Below are 21,068 nucleotides of genomic sequence, written 5' to 3' on the forward strand. Positions count from 1 at the left end.
TTCTTCAATTAGGTTTTTTTCCCCATAATATGGCTATGAAAAATAAAGAAATGATAATTACTCCAAATAACATTTAACTAGAATTATATCACTGTTTCCAAAGATTTTCCTCTATTTGCTGTTGTTGAGATTGCATTAGGATACGAATAGATTTGCTTACCCTGTTTTGTACTTGAAAAACCAAGATAGGGAGAAGTAAATGACAACCTTATACATTAGAAACATTGAACCATATGTAGTGTATCAAATGTCTGAAAGCCAATCACCTCTTCCATTCTATAAAATCCATTTTTTTTTGAAAGTCAGAAGTAATCCTTCCTCCAAATATTTACATTGATAGGTAATATGTGCAATTTTTCTGAGTTTAGCCAAATTTTAGACTGGTAATTAGAAATGCAGCCTATTTCTAGATTCTTTTTGTTGGGAAAACTTGCCAATTTGAAAACTTAACCTTGTGTTATAACATCACCTACACTGATCTATCCATATTTAATAACAGTGACCCTAGGGCTTCATGTGTATTAAATAACAAAAACTTTCAGTTTAATTCTTGCCAATAGGTAAACAGCCACCATCGACAGTAATCCAGGTTGTCTGTATGAAAATCTTTCTGACTGTGACCAGATCTTCAGTACCCACTAATACACTGATCTTGAAGTTTATCCACTGTCTTAGAAAGGCAGGAGGAAGGTATAGTCATCTGAAAAATAACTATGCTCATCAACAAAGCATATTTTACTATAATGATCCACTTTGCCATTTTAAGGAAAAAGTGGGGAAAAGATTACATTTAGATTTCTGCGTAAGGTCCAATATTGAATTTGACTCTTTATGTAGAAGAAACCCCATCAAATAAAAATGAGATAATCATTCTCTATCCAAATACAATTTCCCTTTTAAATAATGTTCAAAACTGCCACTCCAAAGCAAATATTTCTTGCAACCAACAGTCAATACTAGAACATTGCTTCTGTTTTCCTGATGTGATGACTTATAATACTGTCTCAGTGTTTCTTAAATCAAAAACAAAAACAAAAACAAAAAACAAACAGAAAATATGAAAAAGATAAGGTTTTATAAAAACAAATATATATATATAACAAGTATTTACAGACACTATGCATACTATCAACTAAAAAAGCCCAGTGTTTCTCCCTTGGAACCTACTGATTCAATTTGTACATAATTTTAATGAACATAAATATATCACTTTCAATATGCTGTATAAGAACTTTGTTATGATGATGAGAGACTTAATTAAAGTAGACACACCAAGAAAACACCAGTATTTTCCAGGAATCTGATAGCAAGAAATGAGAGAGGAAAATGAAAGCACTCTGAAAGCCCAGTATTGTGAGACTATTTAGCAAAGAAGCAAGTGTTCCCATGCTAGTGAATTGCCCAGTATGGACCTGAGAGAGACAATCATGTTGAATGAGATAAGGACATTTAAAATTCAGTTTAGAAGGATTTTGATAAAAAGAAAAATAATGCCTCCGGTTTTCAACCCTTCACCTTCTTAAAAACTTGACTGTCTGCAATGACATAGTTTGTAGATTCCAGAAAACATTACTTTAACTTTACTATCTGGAGAAAGCTTTCCATAGGCTTTGTAAGTAACAACAGGGCAAAGATATGGTTGCAAATTCACGGGATACTCATTTACATCCATTGATGAGTAAATTAAGAGTTTCATATCATTAAGAAAATATCCACATGGAGCATTTGGCACATTATGATTATTTGGTTCATTTGGATATTTTGATATTATGTAAACAGATGAAGTGGTTAGGTTATTTGCTCTTTTTATTTTGTTTTGTTTTCATTTTTGTTTCTTTCAAACCCCTGGTGCTCCACATTCTAGGCAAGTGCTGTACCACTGAGCTATACCCCAAACTTTTTAATTTTATTTTGGGACAAGATCTGGCTAAGTGACCTAGGCTGACCTCAAATTTGCCATTCTCATGCCTCAGCCTCCTGAGTAGCTGTGCTCACAAGGGTGCACCACCACAACTGGTTAGTTTTTTTTTCTGCTTAATTAAATAATAAATTTCTTATTATTAAAAGGAGAAGAATATTTTGAAGCAGTAAATGTTATTACAAGACCCTAAGCATTTTTTTTTTTTTTATTTTCACGGGGACAGCAATAGCATTCCAATCTTTGTTAGAGAGTCACCTTTTTCTCCTCTGTCCTATTCTGTACAATCCCATCAAAAAAGAAATGGAAACTGGCACTAACCTACACAGATTATAATTTATCTTGGAAAGACAGATGCACCTCAGGTATATTGAACAGAAAGGATCATTTTACCTTAAAAGGTATCAAAGAGATTTCCTTTTCACATTTCAATGCTCAGGATACAAGTGTCAAATTAGAAAGTAAAGATACATACTTTGCATTAACAACCAAAACTAACCTGATTTATTCCTTAGTGAAAAAATATAAAGCATTCATATCTCCCTCTCTCCTCATAATTATCAAGTTGAAAAGAAACATTTAACTGCAGCATCTCAATCCGACAGTCAGGCAGCCAATGAAGCCCTCTATTCCCGAAGAGGTGTGTGCATGTGTCTGTTATGTCTCTACACATAACAGACACATGCACACACACACACACACACACACACACACACACACAATTATAACATACCACTTCAGTAAATATGAACATGAATTTATAAAACATTCAAAATTTGTGACCCTGGCCATCATATATCATTTAACACATGTCAAAACAAATCTTTACACATGATATCAAAAGCTCTATCACAGAATATAGAGTTCTATGTCACTGTGAATTATAAATTTGTTTGTTCAGCAAATGTTTATTGAGGAACTACTGTGTGCTAACTGCTAACAATACATCAATGAGCAAGGAAGATGCAGCTTATACCTCATTGAACTTCTGTTCTAGAAACAGGGACAATAGATCAGTAAACAAATGAGTATATAAGTACAGTAAATCATTACCACTAGTGACAAGGGACAAGAATATAAGATAAGGGAATTACAATGGAGAGTAAATGGTTGTGGTTTATGGTGGTATATGGTAGTGTAGTGATGGAGTGTTTTGAAAAGCTTCTCTGATTTGACAACATTTCAGCCAACTCTGAAGGTCAAGAGAAACACATTTTAGAAATGGAGAACAGTAAGTGTAAAGGACCTGCAGGAGGGGAAAGTTTCTGAGAACTGTAAAAGACTTGAAGCTGATAGAGGTACAAGAGCAGACTAGAGAGCCAAATTTTGAGTAATGGAACTCACGATAAGAAAATCTGGTTTTAATAGCTTCCAGTATGGTTTAGAATAAAATCCAGGACGTTTATGAATAAGATTTATAATTTAGGAATATCACCCTGGCTGCTATATGATTAAAATTATAGTGAGATATGATTGCAGAAAACCTGAGGCTTAACTAAAGAGATAGCAACAGTTATTTACAAAAATGAATAGTTTGTTTAGAAAAATACAACTGATAGGATTTAGTAGTCACTCTGCATATTTCTATTTTCAACCTACCAAAGTCAGCTGAAATTTGAACCCAAATCCCTATTTTAGGGGAAGGCCTTTCTTTTCCTCTGTGTCTAAAATGAGGCAGCTCAGGTACTATGAACAATGATTGGATTTACTACACATATTTAAGTATGCTCTGTCACATTCTAAGAAAGACTGGGAATTGTGCCAATAAAATCCAGAGTGAGAAATTACATTTGTGGGGAATTCTTGGGGGAGATGAGCCATCCATGGAGACTGAGTTAGGGCGTTTCTTTCTGAAGCTGCCATTCAGGAAGGATATCTATTCCAAACCACCGCTTACTTTAAAGCACCTGGGTAGGTTGGTTAAGGAAATTTTATTTCATCCTGCCATCCACCCTGTACGCCTCCCCAATTTCTGGATATAAGCTGCTGTCCTTCAAACACCACCCAGTGAATTCCCGTTCTTCACTTAGTCTACAGGGATGTAGTACCTAGAGGATGACTACAGAAACACCTAGGAGTACAGGTTCCTCCCTGTAGTGAGTGAACCGTGAACTCTACTCAAGGGAACCAGAGGTTTGGGGAAAACTAGGAATGTGTGCAGAAATTCTTCCTTACTCACAATGCAATATTCATCCATGAATCTAGCCAGCCTCTGAGCAACCACACAGAGAATTCTTATCCCATCAATTTGAGGAATCTAAGAAGGCTGTCACATAGATCCCGAAATAGTGAAAAATTACTTGAATCAGGAAATACTGGCTTACTGTCATACAAGAGAGATTTTTTTTTTTTTGAATCATTGTCCATTCATTTTCCTTAGATGGATATGTGAGTGACTCAGTCAGCATCTCCCAGAGTAAGTCAGTCACCCTGGCTACTCCAGATAACTGCAGAGCTCACAGCCAGAAGGAATGCTTTCAGTACCTACTTCAACAACATAGGAAGAAGGATTAAGCTGAAACTGAGAGACAGGGAAAACAGGGGCAGAGAGGGAGGTAATATTAATGAAGGAAACAAGCTATAAAAGGAAAAGATATCAGTACTATTTTTCCTAAGGATGGCAACATTACATTGTTATGGGTTACACAGCTACTAACAGGTAGATTTTTAAAAATATTATATAATAGAAAAAACAGTCCCTAAATAGATTCCTTCAAGTGATATTTTATTGAAAAACCTTCCCCAGAGAAGGAAGGGACATTAACCTCTGTAGTATAGGAACTGTCTATCAAAGTAAAGGAAACACTGAGGGGTGGGTGGTGAGATTGGGGTGGGAGTGCAGGGGAGAGTGCAAATGAGTGCAGCGGGAAGGTACTAGATTCGTAGAAAATATATAGATATGAGAAATATTTCCAGACACTCTCCTACACCATTTTTGAGTATAACCTGGTACTGAGGTATTTCTCTTATAACAGATACAGAGCATTAGTGCCTTGTTTTACCACAGCTGAACTACTTACTAGAGCATAAAGTTACACACACAAAAAAAGCTATCTTTGAAATAGTGGAGTAAGGAATCAAATAAACAAAGTCATTATTTAAGGCTTTATTGTATCTTTACAACTTATAAATGTTCCATGCGTGGAGACACGCATGCACACACATCTGTATTTTAAAAAATATTTCAAAATCTTCTCAAAGAATTCAGATTTTTAATAGAGTGAAGTATTGACTTACACCCCAGTCTGAGATGCACTGAGCAATAATTGAGGCTTTCATTCACATCATAGATCAGCCACACAAATCTCTGTGATGTTGAGAAAGTCATTCAACCTTCTTCTAAAGCAGTTTCTACCTGAAAATATGAAGAATTTAAACTAGAATTTTAAGAAATATTCTAGGTCTAAAAGGTTTATGAAAATAAAATTAGATTGAGAGAAAAATCCACAAAGGTAAAGCAAAAATTACGTGAGAACCATGTGGAGGAGTCACAGTGTCGCCATTGTAGATGTGTACAATACCTAAATAACAGTGAAGCAGTTTTCCTACTGGAGAGAAATGGAGCTCGCCAGTCTTATTGTGTGACACAGTGGGGAGGGAGTAACAAAAGCATCTTCATTATCTAGCTGGGTATGGGGTATGGGGGAAGCTGGGGACCTTAAATTTCATCAATAAGCTAGTAACATAAAATACCAAGATGCATAAATTACCTTCATTTCCTGTACACATTGTTGCCTATGCATAGTAAACTAGTCAAGAAGAACTTATTTAGATTAGAGAAGGGTGGTTTTTAACATGACCATTTTTGAGAATAACCTGTTGCTGGGTTATTCTTATAATAAATATGAATCATTAGGGCCTTGATTCTAACACAGCTGAACTACTTACCAGCTGTGTAATCCTTGGAACTCATCTCTCTCTGCCTCATTGTGCCCCATCAGTGCAATGGGATTATAATAGCACTTACTTTACAGGTATTAGTGTAAGGATTAATGAGTGAATCCATTTTGGAAAGCTTAGAAAAATATCTGGAACATAGCTCAACCATAATAACTGATGATTATTGTTATCATTCCTCCTTTCAATATGGAAACCATCATCCTAACATATGCTTCCAAAACATTGCCCCTTAATATTTGCTTTATTATTCTTGTTTCTGGAAAACAAGGAACAAGACTAAGAAATAACTTAGAAAGAACAACAGGAGCACCTGACTTCTAAACATCCCATCTACTCCCATTTTTCCCAAACCAACAAACCTATGACTATTCATAAATCATTATTATTCAATCTCTCAGTCACTCTCAGAAAGTCTCCTTTTCAAAATACTTGAAATTTTGTCTGAGTCTGCCCTTCAACTGGTACTGGGGATTGAACTCAGAATCCCTCTACCCTTAGCTACACCCCAGCCCTTTTTATTTCACCTTTAGAGAAGGTCTCACTAGATTTCCAAACTTGCAATCCTCCTGCCTTAACGTCAAGTCACTGGGACTACAGTTGTGTGCCACCACATCCTGTTGTCTCTGTCATTTCTAACAAATTCCATAGAGTTGTCATTTGGGCTCCCATGAACTACTACTTTGTTCACACATCCAATACAAATTTTAATTCATTGCATCGTAATTTTCAGTGTATATTTTGACCAAAATATTCCAGAGACTCTGAACTCTTTCAGGTTATGGAGCAGGTATACATCTGTCTAGTGCCTAAGTCTTGGCACACTAGGTACTCAATTTATATGTTGTATGGATAGATGGATAATTACATGGATTTTTTTTTTTTTTTTTTTTTTTGCTGGGGATGGGTACAGGGGATTGAACTCAGGGGCACTCAACCACTGAGCCACATTCCCCGCCTCATTTTGTATTTTATTTAGAGACAGGGTCTCACTGAGTTGCTTAGTGCCTCACTTTTGCTGAGGTTGGCTTTGAACTCATGATCCTCCTGCCTCAACTTCCTGAGCCACTGAGATTACAGGCATGCACCATCATGCCTGGTGATTACATGGATTTTTAGGTGAATAAATAAATTAACAAATTATTTCAAAGGGAAAAAATTTAAATACTTTCAAACATAATTGTTTTGCTAATTCATTTAGCAAATTTTTTTCTAGTTCTCCTTTATAAGACCCGATCTTGTTTCCTGGATTTTTTTTAAATACCTATTTCACCCTCTACTTTTAAGAGGGTTTTTTTATTTTTAAGTTTTTCTCTTGTTTTTAATTTCCTATTCAATTTCAACATTGTTATTACTACCAGTTCCAGTCTCTTCAAAATGAAATATCAAAGACCTCCCCTCCCTCACCCCCTTCACAGTGCTCACTTGAAAAGCAATCACAAGAAGTAACTAAAAGTCTCTGGGTATCTCCTGACTGTTTTCCAAGAGTGACAGTATTCAAATTTTTGGAAGATCCTCTTTGAGGACCCATAAATAAGAATAGTGTTCTATGTATGAGCTTATTCAAGAATGGCTCATTTTCTAAGTATGAAATGATCCAGATGTCTTCTCCATGTCCTGTTCAGATACCAGTCCAAGCTGATTTATTTGATGGGATAGAGCCAATGAAGAATCCATTTGTTCACCACTTCCAGGGCTAAGCCCTGCTCTAGCATGTCACTGCTTTCCCCTAAGACACTTCTTTACTTGAGACTTACTGCTTCTTACCTCTAACCTCTGAGCATTTACATCATTATTCCAATCATTTTTACTATCTTCTTGTCTCAAAGATAAAGTGATTTAAGGAAACATTTAACAGTATTCTTCCACCTACCAATTACTTTGCCAGTCTTGGTGTAGTCAGAGGCTATGAATGGTGGGAGGTAGAAGATGCCTCTTCCCACATCCATAATAGAGGGCTTTGTCACCAGTGTTTTGGTATATATCAGTTCCTGTCCTGATGTAACATTGGGATAACTAGCACCATGGGTTTTCACTATGAAAATCAAGTCTCTGGAGGCCAGGGACAGCCAAGTAAAAATAAGACCCAGAGGGAATAATTTTAAAGTTTGTGTGTGCTTCATCCAATGAGCATGGAACCACAACTTTTGTGTTACATAGAACAAGACAAGAATTTCCCAGGCTTCAAGGCGGAAAATATGATGACAAATAATAGACCCTCTAGCATAAAATGTGCATTTCTAATCCACTGTCCTGTATTGTTTAGAGATGCTTGATCCTTGGGGAAATGGAGATACATCCAAATGCAATATCAATACTTTATAAATTGTTTGAATATTTTGCCCATGTTTTCAAGAAAGGAATTACATATTAATTCCTAAGCCAAAGTGTATTTCTAACTTTATTCAGTGTTTTCTACATGTGCTTAAAAATTACCTACATATCAGACACTGTTGTAGTCACAGAGCATTCAATGAATAACAAGAGAAAAATAATCTCTACAAATCAACTTATAATTGACTGCCCTATATATAAACCAAAAATAGTAGTCTGCATCTATAATCAAGAAATAACAGCTTGCACAGCAATTATCCTTCCACTTATGAATGTTGTGAGTTATAAGCTATATAATCAGTTACAGGAGAGCAAGAATTTTGTTGCACCAATTCCTACCCAACAAAATTGACCAGAGTAAGTAGTATACTGTAAATATTAAGTGAATGTGTGATTAACTACACTGTATTTTATTACATCTATGATCTTCATTCTCATATTCTAACATTAATTACTTTCTCACAGTGTCCACTTTAACAAATAAAATTCTATAAGGAATATCACTGGGTTTTACCTCAGTTTTATTCTATCAGACTGATCACAATCTCATATCTTTCAGAAATTATTCTTCTAAAATCACTTGTTTGAGACCAAATAAAATAATCAGTATGAGGTTGATAAAAAAGCAACGATGAGGGGCTGGGGTTATGGCTCAGTGGCAGAGTGCTTGCCTTGCACATATGAGGCACTGGGTTCAATCCTCAGCACCACTTAAAAATTAATAAACAAAATAAAAAATGTTTTTAAAAGAAATTATATAAAAATACAAATATACTTTTTTCAAAAAAGCAGTGAAGAACAATGGAAAAGGAAAAACACAAATATACTCAACAGAATACTATATACTTAGAAGTATTCTACATGAAAATACAAATATTGCCAATTTAATTTCATTTGAAATTTCACAAAATATTGATGTTTTTATCTTATTGTTTTGGCTAAATAATCACATGAAGTTTAGTCAACAAACATAGAAAGCATCCTTTTTTGTAATTATATTTGAGAACTGCAGAATTCACAATATTTTAACCAAAATTAATAGCAAAATATTTTTTAAAAAACCATCTAATTTAAAAATCATAAAATCAACTCTGAGTAGTCAAAGGGTTATTTAAGAAGCTAAAGCAGTAAGTAGGAGAAAACCCCCAAGTACAAGCAAGCAAAGAAATCCGAGAACAGTTTTATTTTGCCTGGATGATCTCATTTCTCAGACTGACAGTGCTCAGCATAGAGAGAAAACTACCTGGCTTGTGTGTTCTCCTCACAGGGAAAAGGCAAGGGAGGTGAATAATCAGTCTAACCATCCTACTGGGACAAAGCCCAGGCAAAAATTTTCAGTTTCTCCCTAACCAGATTGCTGGAGAGATCGACCATGTCAGTTGTGTGAAAATGGATAGAATAAAGAGAAAGTATCAGGACCATCAAGATCAGCCATATGGTGAGAATCAATGTGGTCTCCATATCCCACTCTAAGTAGGACTCCAGTGGCCCTCTGTGCTCCTTGGTGGTGAAATCTGTAGGTTCGCGTGGTAACTGCAAGATGTACTGAGGAGCGTGAGTAATTTCTGCTGTAGATACTCTATAACAGTTGACTTCAGAGTATCCCAGCAACTTTTGTCACTGAGATTAGTAACCAAAGATCACCACTGTTTTAGTCAACATTTTTGTCACTGTAACACAACAAGAACAAAGAAGAAAATGAAAAGTTTATTTGGGACTCATGGTTTCAGAAGCCTTAGTCCACAGATGGCCAAACCATTGCTCTGGACACAAGGTGAGTATGGATACCATGGCAGAAGAGGGGAAGCAGCTCTGCACATGGCAATCAGGAAACAGAAAAAATTCTTGTCACCAGGAACAAAATATAAACCCCAAAGGCATGGCTTTCCCAGCCACACCCAATCTGCCTACAATTACCACCCAATTAATCCATGTCAATAAATTAATGCAGAGATTAGATTAAGGCTGTCAAAACCCAATAATTTCACCTCAATACTTTCTTCAATTATCTCACAGATGAGCTTTCAGTGAACACCTCATATCTAAATCATAAAAACCACAAAACAGGGAAATATGACATCACCTGTGAATTGCCTAACAAAATATTCAAAATAACAGATGCATGGCCAGGTATGGTGGCATGTGCCTGCTGTCCTAGCTACTTAAGAGGCAGAAATTAGAGACTTGTTGAGCACAAGAGGTTAAAAAAAAAACAGGGCAAAATAGTGAGACTCATAATTCAAAAGTTAAAAAAAAAAATGAACAAGCAAAAAATTCAAGGCAAACCAAATGAAATATAAACCACACATGGGCCAATGGAACAGTCCAACAATAACTCCATGCATTTACTCAAGTGATTTTTGACAAAAGAGACAAGAAGACCTGGGCACAGTGGCACACTCCTGTAATCCCAGTGCTCAGGAGCCTGAGGTAGGAGGATTGTGAGTTCAAAACTAGCCTCAGCAACAATAAGGCACTAAGCAACTCAATGAGACTCTGTCTCTAAATAAAATACAAAATAGGTCTAAGGATGTGGTCAGTGGTTGAGTGTCCCTGAGTTCAATCCCCAGTAACAAAAAGAAAAAAAAAAAAAAAAACAAGAAGACATACGGGGAAAAGGCAGTCAAAACAATAAATGGTACTAGGAACCTGGATATCCACATGCTGAAGAATAAAATGACCTCTATCTCTTAATAGTTACAAATATCAACTCAAAACAAATTAAAGGCTTAAATGTAAGACTTGAAACTATGAAAGTACTAGTAAAAAACAAAGAACAAATAGTTCAGAATTTTGGATTGGGTAAAGGCTTTTTTAGAAATAACTCCAAGTGCATAAGAAAGAAAAGCAAAAATGATAAATAGAATTCTATCAAACTAAAATTGTTTCTTCATAGAAAATAAAACAATCAGAGCAAAAAGAAAAACTACAGAATAAGAAGAAATATTTTCAAACATATCTAACAAGAAATTAATATTCAGGATACATAAGAAAGTAAAAAAAGCTCAACAGCAAAACAAAAATAAAAATCAAATAAAATACACCATAGATGTAAATAGATATGTCTCAAAGGAAATCCTATAAATGGTCAATATATATATGAAAAATACTGAGAATTAGTAATCATCAGGGAAAAGCAAGTCAAAACTACAATTAGATACCTCTCCTAGAACAGTTATTATCAAAAATACTAAAGATAAAACATGCTGATGAAGTTGTGGAAAAAAGAAATCTTTACACACTGTCTATGAGAAATTGAATTAATATATCCACTACGGAAAGAATACAAATGCCTCAAAAAACTAAAAACTACCACATGATCCAACAGTTCCTGTGTGGGTGTGTATTAAAAGAAAAGGAATTCACTAAGTCAAAGAGATAGATATCTGCACTTCCATGTTTATTGCAGCACTTCCATATTATCCAAGAAATGGAAGCAACTGTAGTTTCCATTGAAGTATAAACAAAGAAAATATGGCTCATGTGCACAACGAAATACTGTTAAGCCATAAACAAGATGAAATTCTGTCATTTGTGACATCATAGATGGGCTTGGAGGACATTCTGTTAAGTGAAATAAGCCAAGCACAGAAAGAAAAAAGAATGCATGATTTTACTCTTACAGGGAATCTAAAAAAAGTTGATCTTCACTCACAGATGTTCTAGGAGACAAAGAAAGCAGAAGGGAGACATTTAAAAGAAACAATAAATAAATAAATAAATTTTTAGAACTGAAAGGCTAAGGCTCTGGATATTAAAGACCTACTGAGTTCCACCTCAATTAATTTTCAAAAATGACAAGACATGCTATCATGAAATTTTGTTACCCTAGAGACTGAAATTATAAAATCATTAGGAAAGAGAAAATACACTGGCTACAAATAATGAAGCAAAAATCTGAATAGTGTAAAAGCAAAACTGAACCTACAATACAAATAGGAGAGGATCTTCAAATGGATTTTCAGACTAAAAAATCTACATAGGACAAGGCCAGCCATCAGATTCAGGAAGAAAGAATAAACATTCTGAGTCACGCAAGATTAATAAAATTTACTTCCCAGATATTCTTTGAGAGTATGGAGTACTGTGACACAGCAAAACAAGAGAAAGAGACAGCATCAAGAATTCAATGTAAGCTGGGCACGGTGGCCCATGCTTATAATCCCAGTGACTCAGGAGGCTGGGGCAAGAGGACCATGAGTTCAAAGCCAGCCTAAGCAATTTGGTAAGCCCTTGTTTCTAAATAAAATATTAAAAAGGGCTGGGAATATGGCTTTGTGGTTAAGCACCCCCAAGTTCAATCCCCAATACCAAAAAATAAATAAACAACAAAATGTAGGGAGGAGGCGAAGGCACGCACTTTTCAGGTGACAGCTGTAGTTGGCACAGTGGGCAACAGAAAAGGAAAAAAGCAGAAGGATATTTGTTTTGGTGCCCGGGATTGAACCCAAGGCCTCCATGCTCCTTGGGTTCAACACATCCTTATGTGTTTTAAAGCCAAGATGACAACTTTCTATTTGTAAATCATATGTCTCTGTTGGCAACCAGGGATGAGTTATAGAAAGACAGCACAAGAGAGTGAACTATTTCTTTCTCTTAATTTCCATTACCACCCCTGTACCTGACTATTCCCCTGACCAGTGTCCAAAACACCTCAGAGATTCTAGGAGGTGAGTCTCTCCTCAACATTTTTGTTAGTTCTTTAGAACCAGGCTCATCGACCCTGACTTGTCTTTGCCTTCTCTCTTCCAAACGTTTCTTGGAACCTTGTGTGCTGTTCTAACCTTTGTCCTGTCTTCTTTATCTTGTTGATCTGAACTTCCCCCCCCCCACTATTGTTATTGTTGTTGTTTATATTATTATACTTAGCTCTTAGGAGAACACCCAATATAACTGGCCATTTTAATTATAATTTCAGTGTGTTTCTGGTCTATTTTAAAAAATCAAGAGTTATAAGAGCAAAAAAGTGACTTTTGGCACAGGGAAAGAAAAATTAAAAATGAGTATAAGGAAATACAAAGAAACGTTAATGGTGATGGTGTGTAGAAGGGCTAAAACTTGGAGAAACCACCTCAAAGGGTTCTCAAAAGAACCCCACAGTTACTATTGGCATCCCCTAGTTCATGTCCAGCTTCCAAAGACAGACAGAACAGAGCAAAATTTCCCCGGAACTACCAGAAATAGTCAAGTCTCAGTTACTAAGAGATATAAAAGGAACAGTGAATACTGGGATGGCAACTGGGAAACTGACAAGTACCTAATATGAAGCCATCGCTATGCAGTACATTAAGAGCAGAAAGCAATGTGCATTATTTATACCCTTGATCAGTTGTAGAAATGAGGTTAAAACCACTAACAACAAATCAAAAATACATGTCTAATAATGTTTTATAAGTTTATACAGGGTTTCATAAAGCATACAGAAAATAAACACTGGACAAAAATAAATATCTCTGAACTCTTGAAAGATACCAGACAAAATCTAAAGTAATTCCTCAGAATAAAAATGCCTTTTGAGGATATCCAGCTGTTTTCTAGCTTTACAAATAAAACCTCAGAAACAAAATGAATTTATTCCATTTTGTCCTTTTTGAGTATTAAAAACAGTTTTAATCAAAATTTATAATAGAACCACAAGTTCTTAACTTAGTCCTTTCAACAGTTAAAATACCAATTCATTTGGTTTTAATTAATCTAGTCTGCGTGTTGGGAAAAAATAAAAGTAAGATTGCTTTAGTAAAAATATGACTACATTACTGAGTGGGAAAGTACTCAAATTCTCCAAAAGGGACTTTTTAGAAAATTGCTTTCCATTTCAACATTATGTAAAATTCCCTCATTTTTTTTCCTAGACAGAAACCATTCTTTGAGCAGTTCTTCAATTTATACTAACTCCTTCATCATAGGCAGCATATATTTCTATGTCTACATTTGTTATATATTATATTAAAATTATTTTTTATAAATCTGTCTGTCCTACTAAATTTTATGATATTTGTGAGAAAGACTTAAGAAAGCAGGAAGGAGGGAGGAAAAAAGAATGCAGCTCCTGGGAAGTTAGATTTTCTCTAAAGAGAAAGAGTCTCATTCCCTGGGACTCTCATTACTTTGCACCACCATCCAAAATTGCCAAATAGTAGCTTACTGTGTGTTTCATGCAGATGAAAGTGATTTGAGGGCTGGGGCTGTAGCTCAGCAGTAGAGTGCTTGCCTAGCATGCATGAGGCACTGGGTTTGATCCTTAGCACCACATTAAAAAATAAATAAGTAAAATAAAAGCATTCTGTCCATCTACAATTACAAAAATAAAAATAAAAAAAAGAAAGTGATTTGAAGCAGGGAAAGGAGATGCTGAGGAGTTTCTTCCACTATGGGTAAAAGAGGATAAACCTTGCCTGTGTGGAAAAGTTTAAGTTTAACCCACCATATAGTAGACTCAAACTGTTCTCTGCTGCATGAAAAGTATGAGATAGTTTCAGGAACTAATTATTAAAATTTTGACAAATTAGTAACTAACCACTGAAAGTACCAGCTAATTCTCTGCTTTTGCAGTTCTGACAGACTATCTCTTCTGCTTCTCCTTCAAAGAGGACTTGTGGCTCCAGAGACGCCTCATGGCATTCTTCACATCTCCATTCCTCAGAGTATAGATAAGTGGGTTTAGCATTGGGGTGATGGTGGTATAAAACACAGACACAGCCTTATCCAGTGGAAAAGTGGTGGATGGGCGGAGATAAATAAAGATACAAGGGACAAAGAAGAAAGTTACTACTGTCAGGTGAGATCCACAGGTAGAGAGAGCTTTGCGACGGCTCTCTGCAGACCGTTTCCGAAGGCTAAATAGAATGACTGTGTAGGAGGTCAGAAGAATGAGGAAACACCCCAGGGAGATGAGACCACTGTTGGCCACCACCAACATATTTACCAGTGTTGTATCAGCACAGGCAAGTTTTAGGACTGGGTGGACATCACAGAAGTAGTGATCAATGACCTGAGCATGGCAGAAGGGCAGCTGAAAGGTCAGGAGGGTCTGGACAAAAGAATGACCCAGGGCCCCCAACCAGGACAGTGATGCCAAGAGGGTGCAAACATTGGCGCTCATGATGGTTGTATAGCGAAGGGGGTGGCAGATGGCAGCATAACGGTCAAAAGCCATGACCGTCAAAACAAAAATCTCAGCACATCCAAAAAAATGGAAGGTAAACATCTGAGTTATACAGCCCCAGTAGGAAATGGTCTTTTTGTCAGAAACAAAGTCTGCAATCATCTTGGGTGCGGTGGCTGAGGAATAGGCAATGTCCACAAAGGACAAATTACTGAGAAAGAAATACATGGGTGTGTGTAGCCGGGGATCAGAAAAGACTGTAAGCAAAATGAGTAAGTTTCCCACCATGATCACGATGTAGAAGAAGAGGAATAGGGCAAAGAGTATCAATTGTACCCCAGGGTCTTGGGAAAGTCCCAGGAATATAAACTCAGTGACATTGTTGGCGACTTCCATGGGTCTCCAGGCAGGATGGACTGCGAGTGGCTCTGGTTCACTGCAAAAATAAACATAAGTTGTAACCACTGTAAGCATGGGCAAACATAACAAGAACAATTGCATGAAAATATCTAAGTGATGCTACGTATTGTGGAGACAATGCTTTATATTTCCTAAACATGATTTATGTATGTTTTTCTCATCGATTTTATTGACTCACATTAAACAATTTGTTCCACTTTTTCATTTTCTGGTTCTTTTCTATGAAACAAGAACACATAGCTGTTCCTTCAACAGAGAATCTCCAAGAACACACCTCTCTCTCCCTTTTCTCTTCCTCTACTTCCCTTCTCACCTCCTTTGTCACCTCCACTTCTTCATTCTCCTCAGGAATTCTCTTTGGAATGAAAAATCTAAAATTTTTATTAAGTGGATAAATTAAGTTTTGAGACCTTAGATAAAAACAAGAAGTCAGAATCTAAGATTGTGTGTCTTAAATTCTCGACAAATCTTTTTAATACAATATATAGGCAAAGCACCTTTAGAAAAGTGATATTCTATTTAACCAAGAGAGGATGACTCCATTTCCAGATTTTATATTATATTTAAAGTAACTTAAATTTTAATTGCATTTTATAATGCAATTAAAATTTAAGTTACTTTCAGTGTTTGAGAGCAACACAGACAGTGGCCTCCTCCTTACACACAACTCTTGCTTGTAAGTCAAAATTGGGGGAGTTTGAGTCCTTACCTTTGACCTGCATGTGAAATTTTTTTTACTTGCCAATAGGGGACACATGAGGAGTGGTTAAATTATACGGAGAAATACTTTGTCCTATGCTGCTCTAAATAATGGAAAAGTTTAAAATGTTGAGGTCCATATCATTCTCAATCTTTATGGCTTGAAAAAAAGACTCAAATAAATGTCTTTGTAATCATAGATAAGAGTTAGGAATAAAAGTTTTCATAGAGATAATGTTTAAATGGTGGTTAAAAAATTAATGTCCAATGCCATTTTATATAGTATATATGAAGGCTGAACGCATACAAATAAAAGTTGTAAATAAGAATAATCAGAAAAGAATTATTAAAAGAGACAGTTCATAAAACAAGATCTAAAGAAGGTCTTCAGAATAAAAATGGCTTTTATGACATATTGCAAATACTACTATTCTCCATCATTCCTAAGAACTTAAATTTTCAGCATGGAAAGTGGAGAGAGAACATTGTCTAAGAGCTGAAGGGTATAAGTTTGGATATGTCCACCAAATGGATTACTTTAGGTAGAAAAAAAAAATCTGTCTTCTCTGAATCTGTTTTCTCATCTATAAAAGATGGATGATGAAATTATTGTTTCAGAATTAAATGAGATTGTCAGGGTAACTTCTTTGTATTTATCTTTTTTTTCATAATTTGAATCTATAAACTAGGATCTCTATAAGTAGAATCTATTCAGTTATTATTAAAAAGTTAGATAACTACTAGAAATTATTAAAATTTTTATAAAACTTTATTCCCAAGATAATAAACTATAATATCTTCCTGTCTTTAATGTGGGGATACTATGAGTACTGGTACTGATAAACGTTTACTGAACAGTCTTATATATGAAGAATTTTGTACTAAACTCCTCACATATGTTACCTTATCCTTATAACAACATCACAATTTTATTATCTGCATTTTACACAATAAAACACCAAAGGCTAAAGAAACTTTGTAAATTGTCCAACATAATGGTCAGAGATACACATAATACACATCTCTTTAATAAATGATAGAAATATTATATAGATAGATAGATAAAGGCACTAATTTAAAAAAACTGAATTTTAAAAATCAATTGCTCTCTTATGGTACAAAGTCCTTCCATTGTAGAATATGATTCATATCTCTAAATTCTTTGAATATTTTGTACACCATACCAGCAAAGCTCCATTTTTCTCAGTCATCACCAATAGGAAAATCATAAAGATTAAAAAAGAAAGTTTAGATCAATAGAAAACACTTAAGTTCTGCTAACTATGTGCCAGGTATTACTTTAACCACTTTCCTTATAATAATTCATTTAATTCCCATAATAATTGTGTGTAAAAGAGTACATCAATATTTTTAGACTATCAGTATTACCCTTCTCAAAGATAAGGAAACTTATCTTTGAGATAAGAGAGTAAGAAACTTGCCCAAATTCATAGTGCAAGTGGTTGGCAGAATTGGTATTTAAACGTATACAATGAAACTTTTAAATTTATTTTCTTAACAACTTCTTTTGTGTTACCTCTGATGGCATCCACACCACCAAATATCTCATTTGAAATTCTTAAACCTGGGGCTGGAGTTGTAGCTCAGTGGTAGAATGCTAGCCTAGCACATGTGAGGCACTAGGTTCAATCCTCAGCACCACATAAAAATAAATGAATAAAATAAAGGCATTGTATCCATCTATAACTAAAAATATTTTAGAAAACGAAATTCTTAAACCTTTTACAATACTCAAAATAATATTGTTCTGCCAGTTGTGAAGAGTTTGGTTTTTTTTTTTAACTCTCTTTAGAGACAAGAATACAGTTGTAAATGGCAATATCATTTTAGCATGCAGGGTTTGTCCCCATATTTTCTCAAACTAAACTTACAGAGGAGATCAACAGCAAGTGATGGGATGCTCCTTGTTAATCTGGACTATTTCCTTTGACATGTGTCCACAATCAAATGGAGGAGGTCTACACGTAAACTATCTTGGTTCTCAGTGAAAAGGGGTAAGGAAGCCCAGGAGAGTTGAGGTCTTTCCAGAAGAGGTCATGCTGAGTGGAATAAAAAATGAGTTAGAGTTGACTTGATGATAAAGAGGGTATGGAGCCATCTGAGAAGGTGGGCAGAAAAGAGTGGACAGGGCAGGAGAGACGTTCCAGGCCTCATGAACAGTGTATGTGAAGTATAAATCATGACAACTTCTATGGAGGATGCTAACAAGTTTGCTCTGACTCACCACAGAATCCACACAAGGAAGTGTCTGGAGATGAGTCTAAAAAGAAAACCTGACCAGATCATAAAGGTTTTCATGAGTTAAATAGAGGAGGAGTTTGAAATTTGTCCTGAATAATCCAGGGTACCATAAATTATACCAGAGCAGCAGGGCAGCTGGAATGGGAAGTGGCGGAGAAAAGTTAAAAAGAGGACACCTTCAAAATGGGGTCTACTGTAAATATAACTAAAAAGAACCAACCCAAAAAGAGAAAATCTGTGAGAAAGTGAAAATAAGGATTCCTGGGACTCAGTTTGGTGAGGTTCAAATTCCAGTTCTATCTCTTGTTAATGGTATAGATTTAGGCAAGTTATTTAACTTCCTTTGCCTCAGTTTTCCTCAGGATTGAAATGAGGGCTGGGGGCGTAGCTCAGTGGTAAAACATTTGCCCACCATGTGCAAGATCCTGGGTTCAATCCCCAGCACACACACACACACACAAAGGGGAAATTGTGGCTAAGAATAGTACATATCACACAAAGTGTTGTAAGAAGTAAATATATATCACAAATAAAGCACTAATATACATGATATGCTTTAAATGAATATGTCATCCTATTGCACATCTTAGCTATTGGAGAACATGGAGACTGAGTGGAGAAACACAGGCCTGGATAGGAGTGATCTTAGTACACTAACCTTCTTACCATGATCATCCCCTAATTCTAGTCAGCACATATTCGTTTGAATGAAGCAATAGGAAATATAAATCATATTCTTGCATTGCTTTCTTTAAGAGTTCAAACAAAGGTATCCAAAGATGATTTGCAGGCCCTTTGATCTTTCTGAATGGTAGAAACTCAGCTTTATTTAGGAACACCCTCATCAGGTCATAAATTAATCAAATTTCAGAGATCAAAGTATTTCTACTATCCTCATTGTGAGAAAGAGCACAGGATTTAAAAAGAGAACAACTGGGGCTAGACTCACTGCTCCATCTCTTTCAGGCTTTGTAACTTTAACACAATTTTCCTACCTTCTGTTAACTTCAGAGTCCTCTTCTGTGAGATAATGCCACACACCCTGAGCGCAAATTAGATGACAGACATAAAAGTGACCTGCAGATCTAATCACTAGCATTTTAGTGGTGGCATTTCAGAATCAACAGTAGCAGATATCTGAACTCTGCACCACCATCTGTAGGGCACTGATCAGTTCCACTGTCCTGCCTAGGTCCTTAGGACAAATTTGGTCTCTTAGGAAAAAGTCAGAGAATGTATGTACGCTAGTTTTAATGGGATCTGTGCAGTTAAGGAAACAAGGTTGTTCCTTAAACTCCGTGAGCTTGCCTAAATTGTTTAAAATAAAATAATTAGTGTAAAAAAAAAGGAAGAAAGAAAATGTAGCTTCTGAAATCCTCTGGAAAAAAGATTTAGTCTTAGTTGCTCCAATGGATGAGTTAGAAAGGGCAGAGAGCAAAAATTCTGGATCTCCATCCTAACAGCAAGCTCTACCACATGGAAAACTCATTGAGCAATAGTGTCCTTGACTTGAACATCCCTCACTAGACATTACCATACATGTGCCTGTTTTTATTTGGGCATTCAACATTAATTTATTATCTATCCATGTTAACCTGTTCCTTGCCTTGGCCACAATTGAGAAAACAGTGTATTAATAGTTTATGGAACTAAAAGTTACAGAATAATAACTTGAGCGAGTAAAGTTTTGAAAATAAATCTGCAAATGAGTTAATGGAACACAATAGAAGCTGTGTAAGGTATTATCTCATTGATATTCTATGTTTTATACAGCATCAATATTAATTTATCCTTTCATCTAACAAATATTTACTAAACACATTCTCTATTGCCTGGTATTGGGATGTGAACATAAAGGATAAATAAAACCCAATGCCTGATATAAACCCATTCATTTTAGGGTAATACCTTTAAATAACTTCTCCAAATCCTCTGACTGGGACATAGTTTATGTAAATCACATACTTATATAGATAAAAAGAATCTTAGAAATCACTTGATTTTTATTTCACTCAATGAACAATAGGTAAAATAAATGAATCACAAAGAAGAAATTGAATTACCTAGGTTTTATTGTTCATGGTAAAGCTAGAACTATATTCCAATTCAAATAATATTAATTCATATTTCAAACTGTAATATAAACTATTTCCAAAGTTACTTAGTAGAATTACTAGAACAGATGTTAAAAAGCAGGCAAAGAGTTTTGAGATTTCTCTTTGTCCTTGAATGTAATTTGAATCAATGAAAAATTGCCCTTGCCTCTTTCACCCATGGTAAAGATGTCACTGCAGATGGAAACTTACTCTGGCTGTCTTCTTGGGTGTGGTCCACAATTCAGATTCAATAACCTGAGATCTCAGATCAAGAAGAGTTTTTGAGATAAAAATGTGATCTGTACTCAGATATTCACACTAAAAGGTGGAGATATGT

General features: G+C 35.5%; 1 protein-coding gene across 1 annotated transcript; it reads right to left on the reverse strand.

Moving 5' to 3' along the window:
• Nucleotides 1–14,711: 14,711 nt before the first annotated feature.
• Nucleotides 14,712–15,650, reverse strand: LOC143394668 (olfactory receptor 4S2-like). Its single transcript, XM_076849332.2, has one exon. It carries the CDS (start codon nt 15,648–15,650, stop codon nt 14,712–14,714), a length of 939 nt encoding a protein of 312 aa, XP_076705447.2.
• Nucleotides 15,651–21,068: the final 5,418 nt, after the last annotated feature.

The sequence above is a fragment of the Callospermophilus lateralis genome, chromosome 3 (genome assembly GCF_048772815.1).
Source record: "Callospermophilus lateralis isolate mCalLat2 chromosome 3, mCalLat2.hap1, whole genome shotgun sequence".
In the NCBI taxonomy this organism is placed as follows: domain Eukaryota; kingdom Metazoa; phylum Chordata; class Mammalia; order Rodentia; family Sciuridae; genus Callospermophilus; species Callospermophilus lateralis.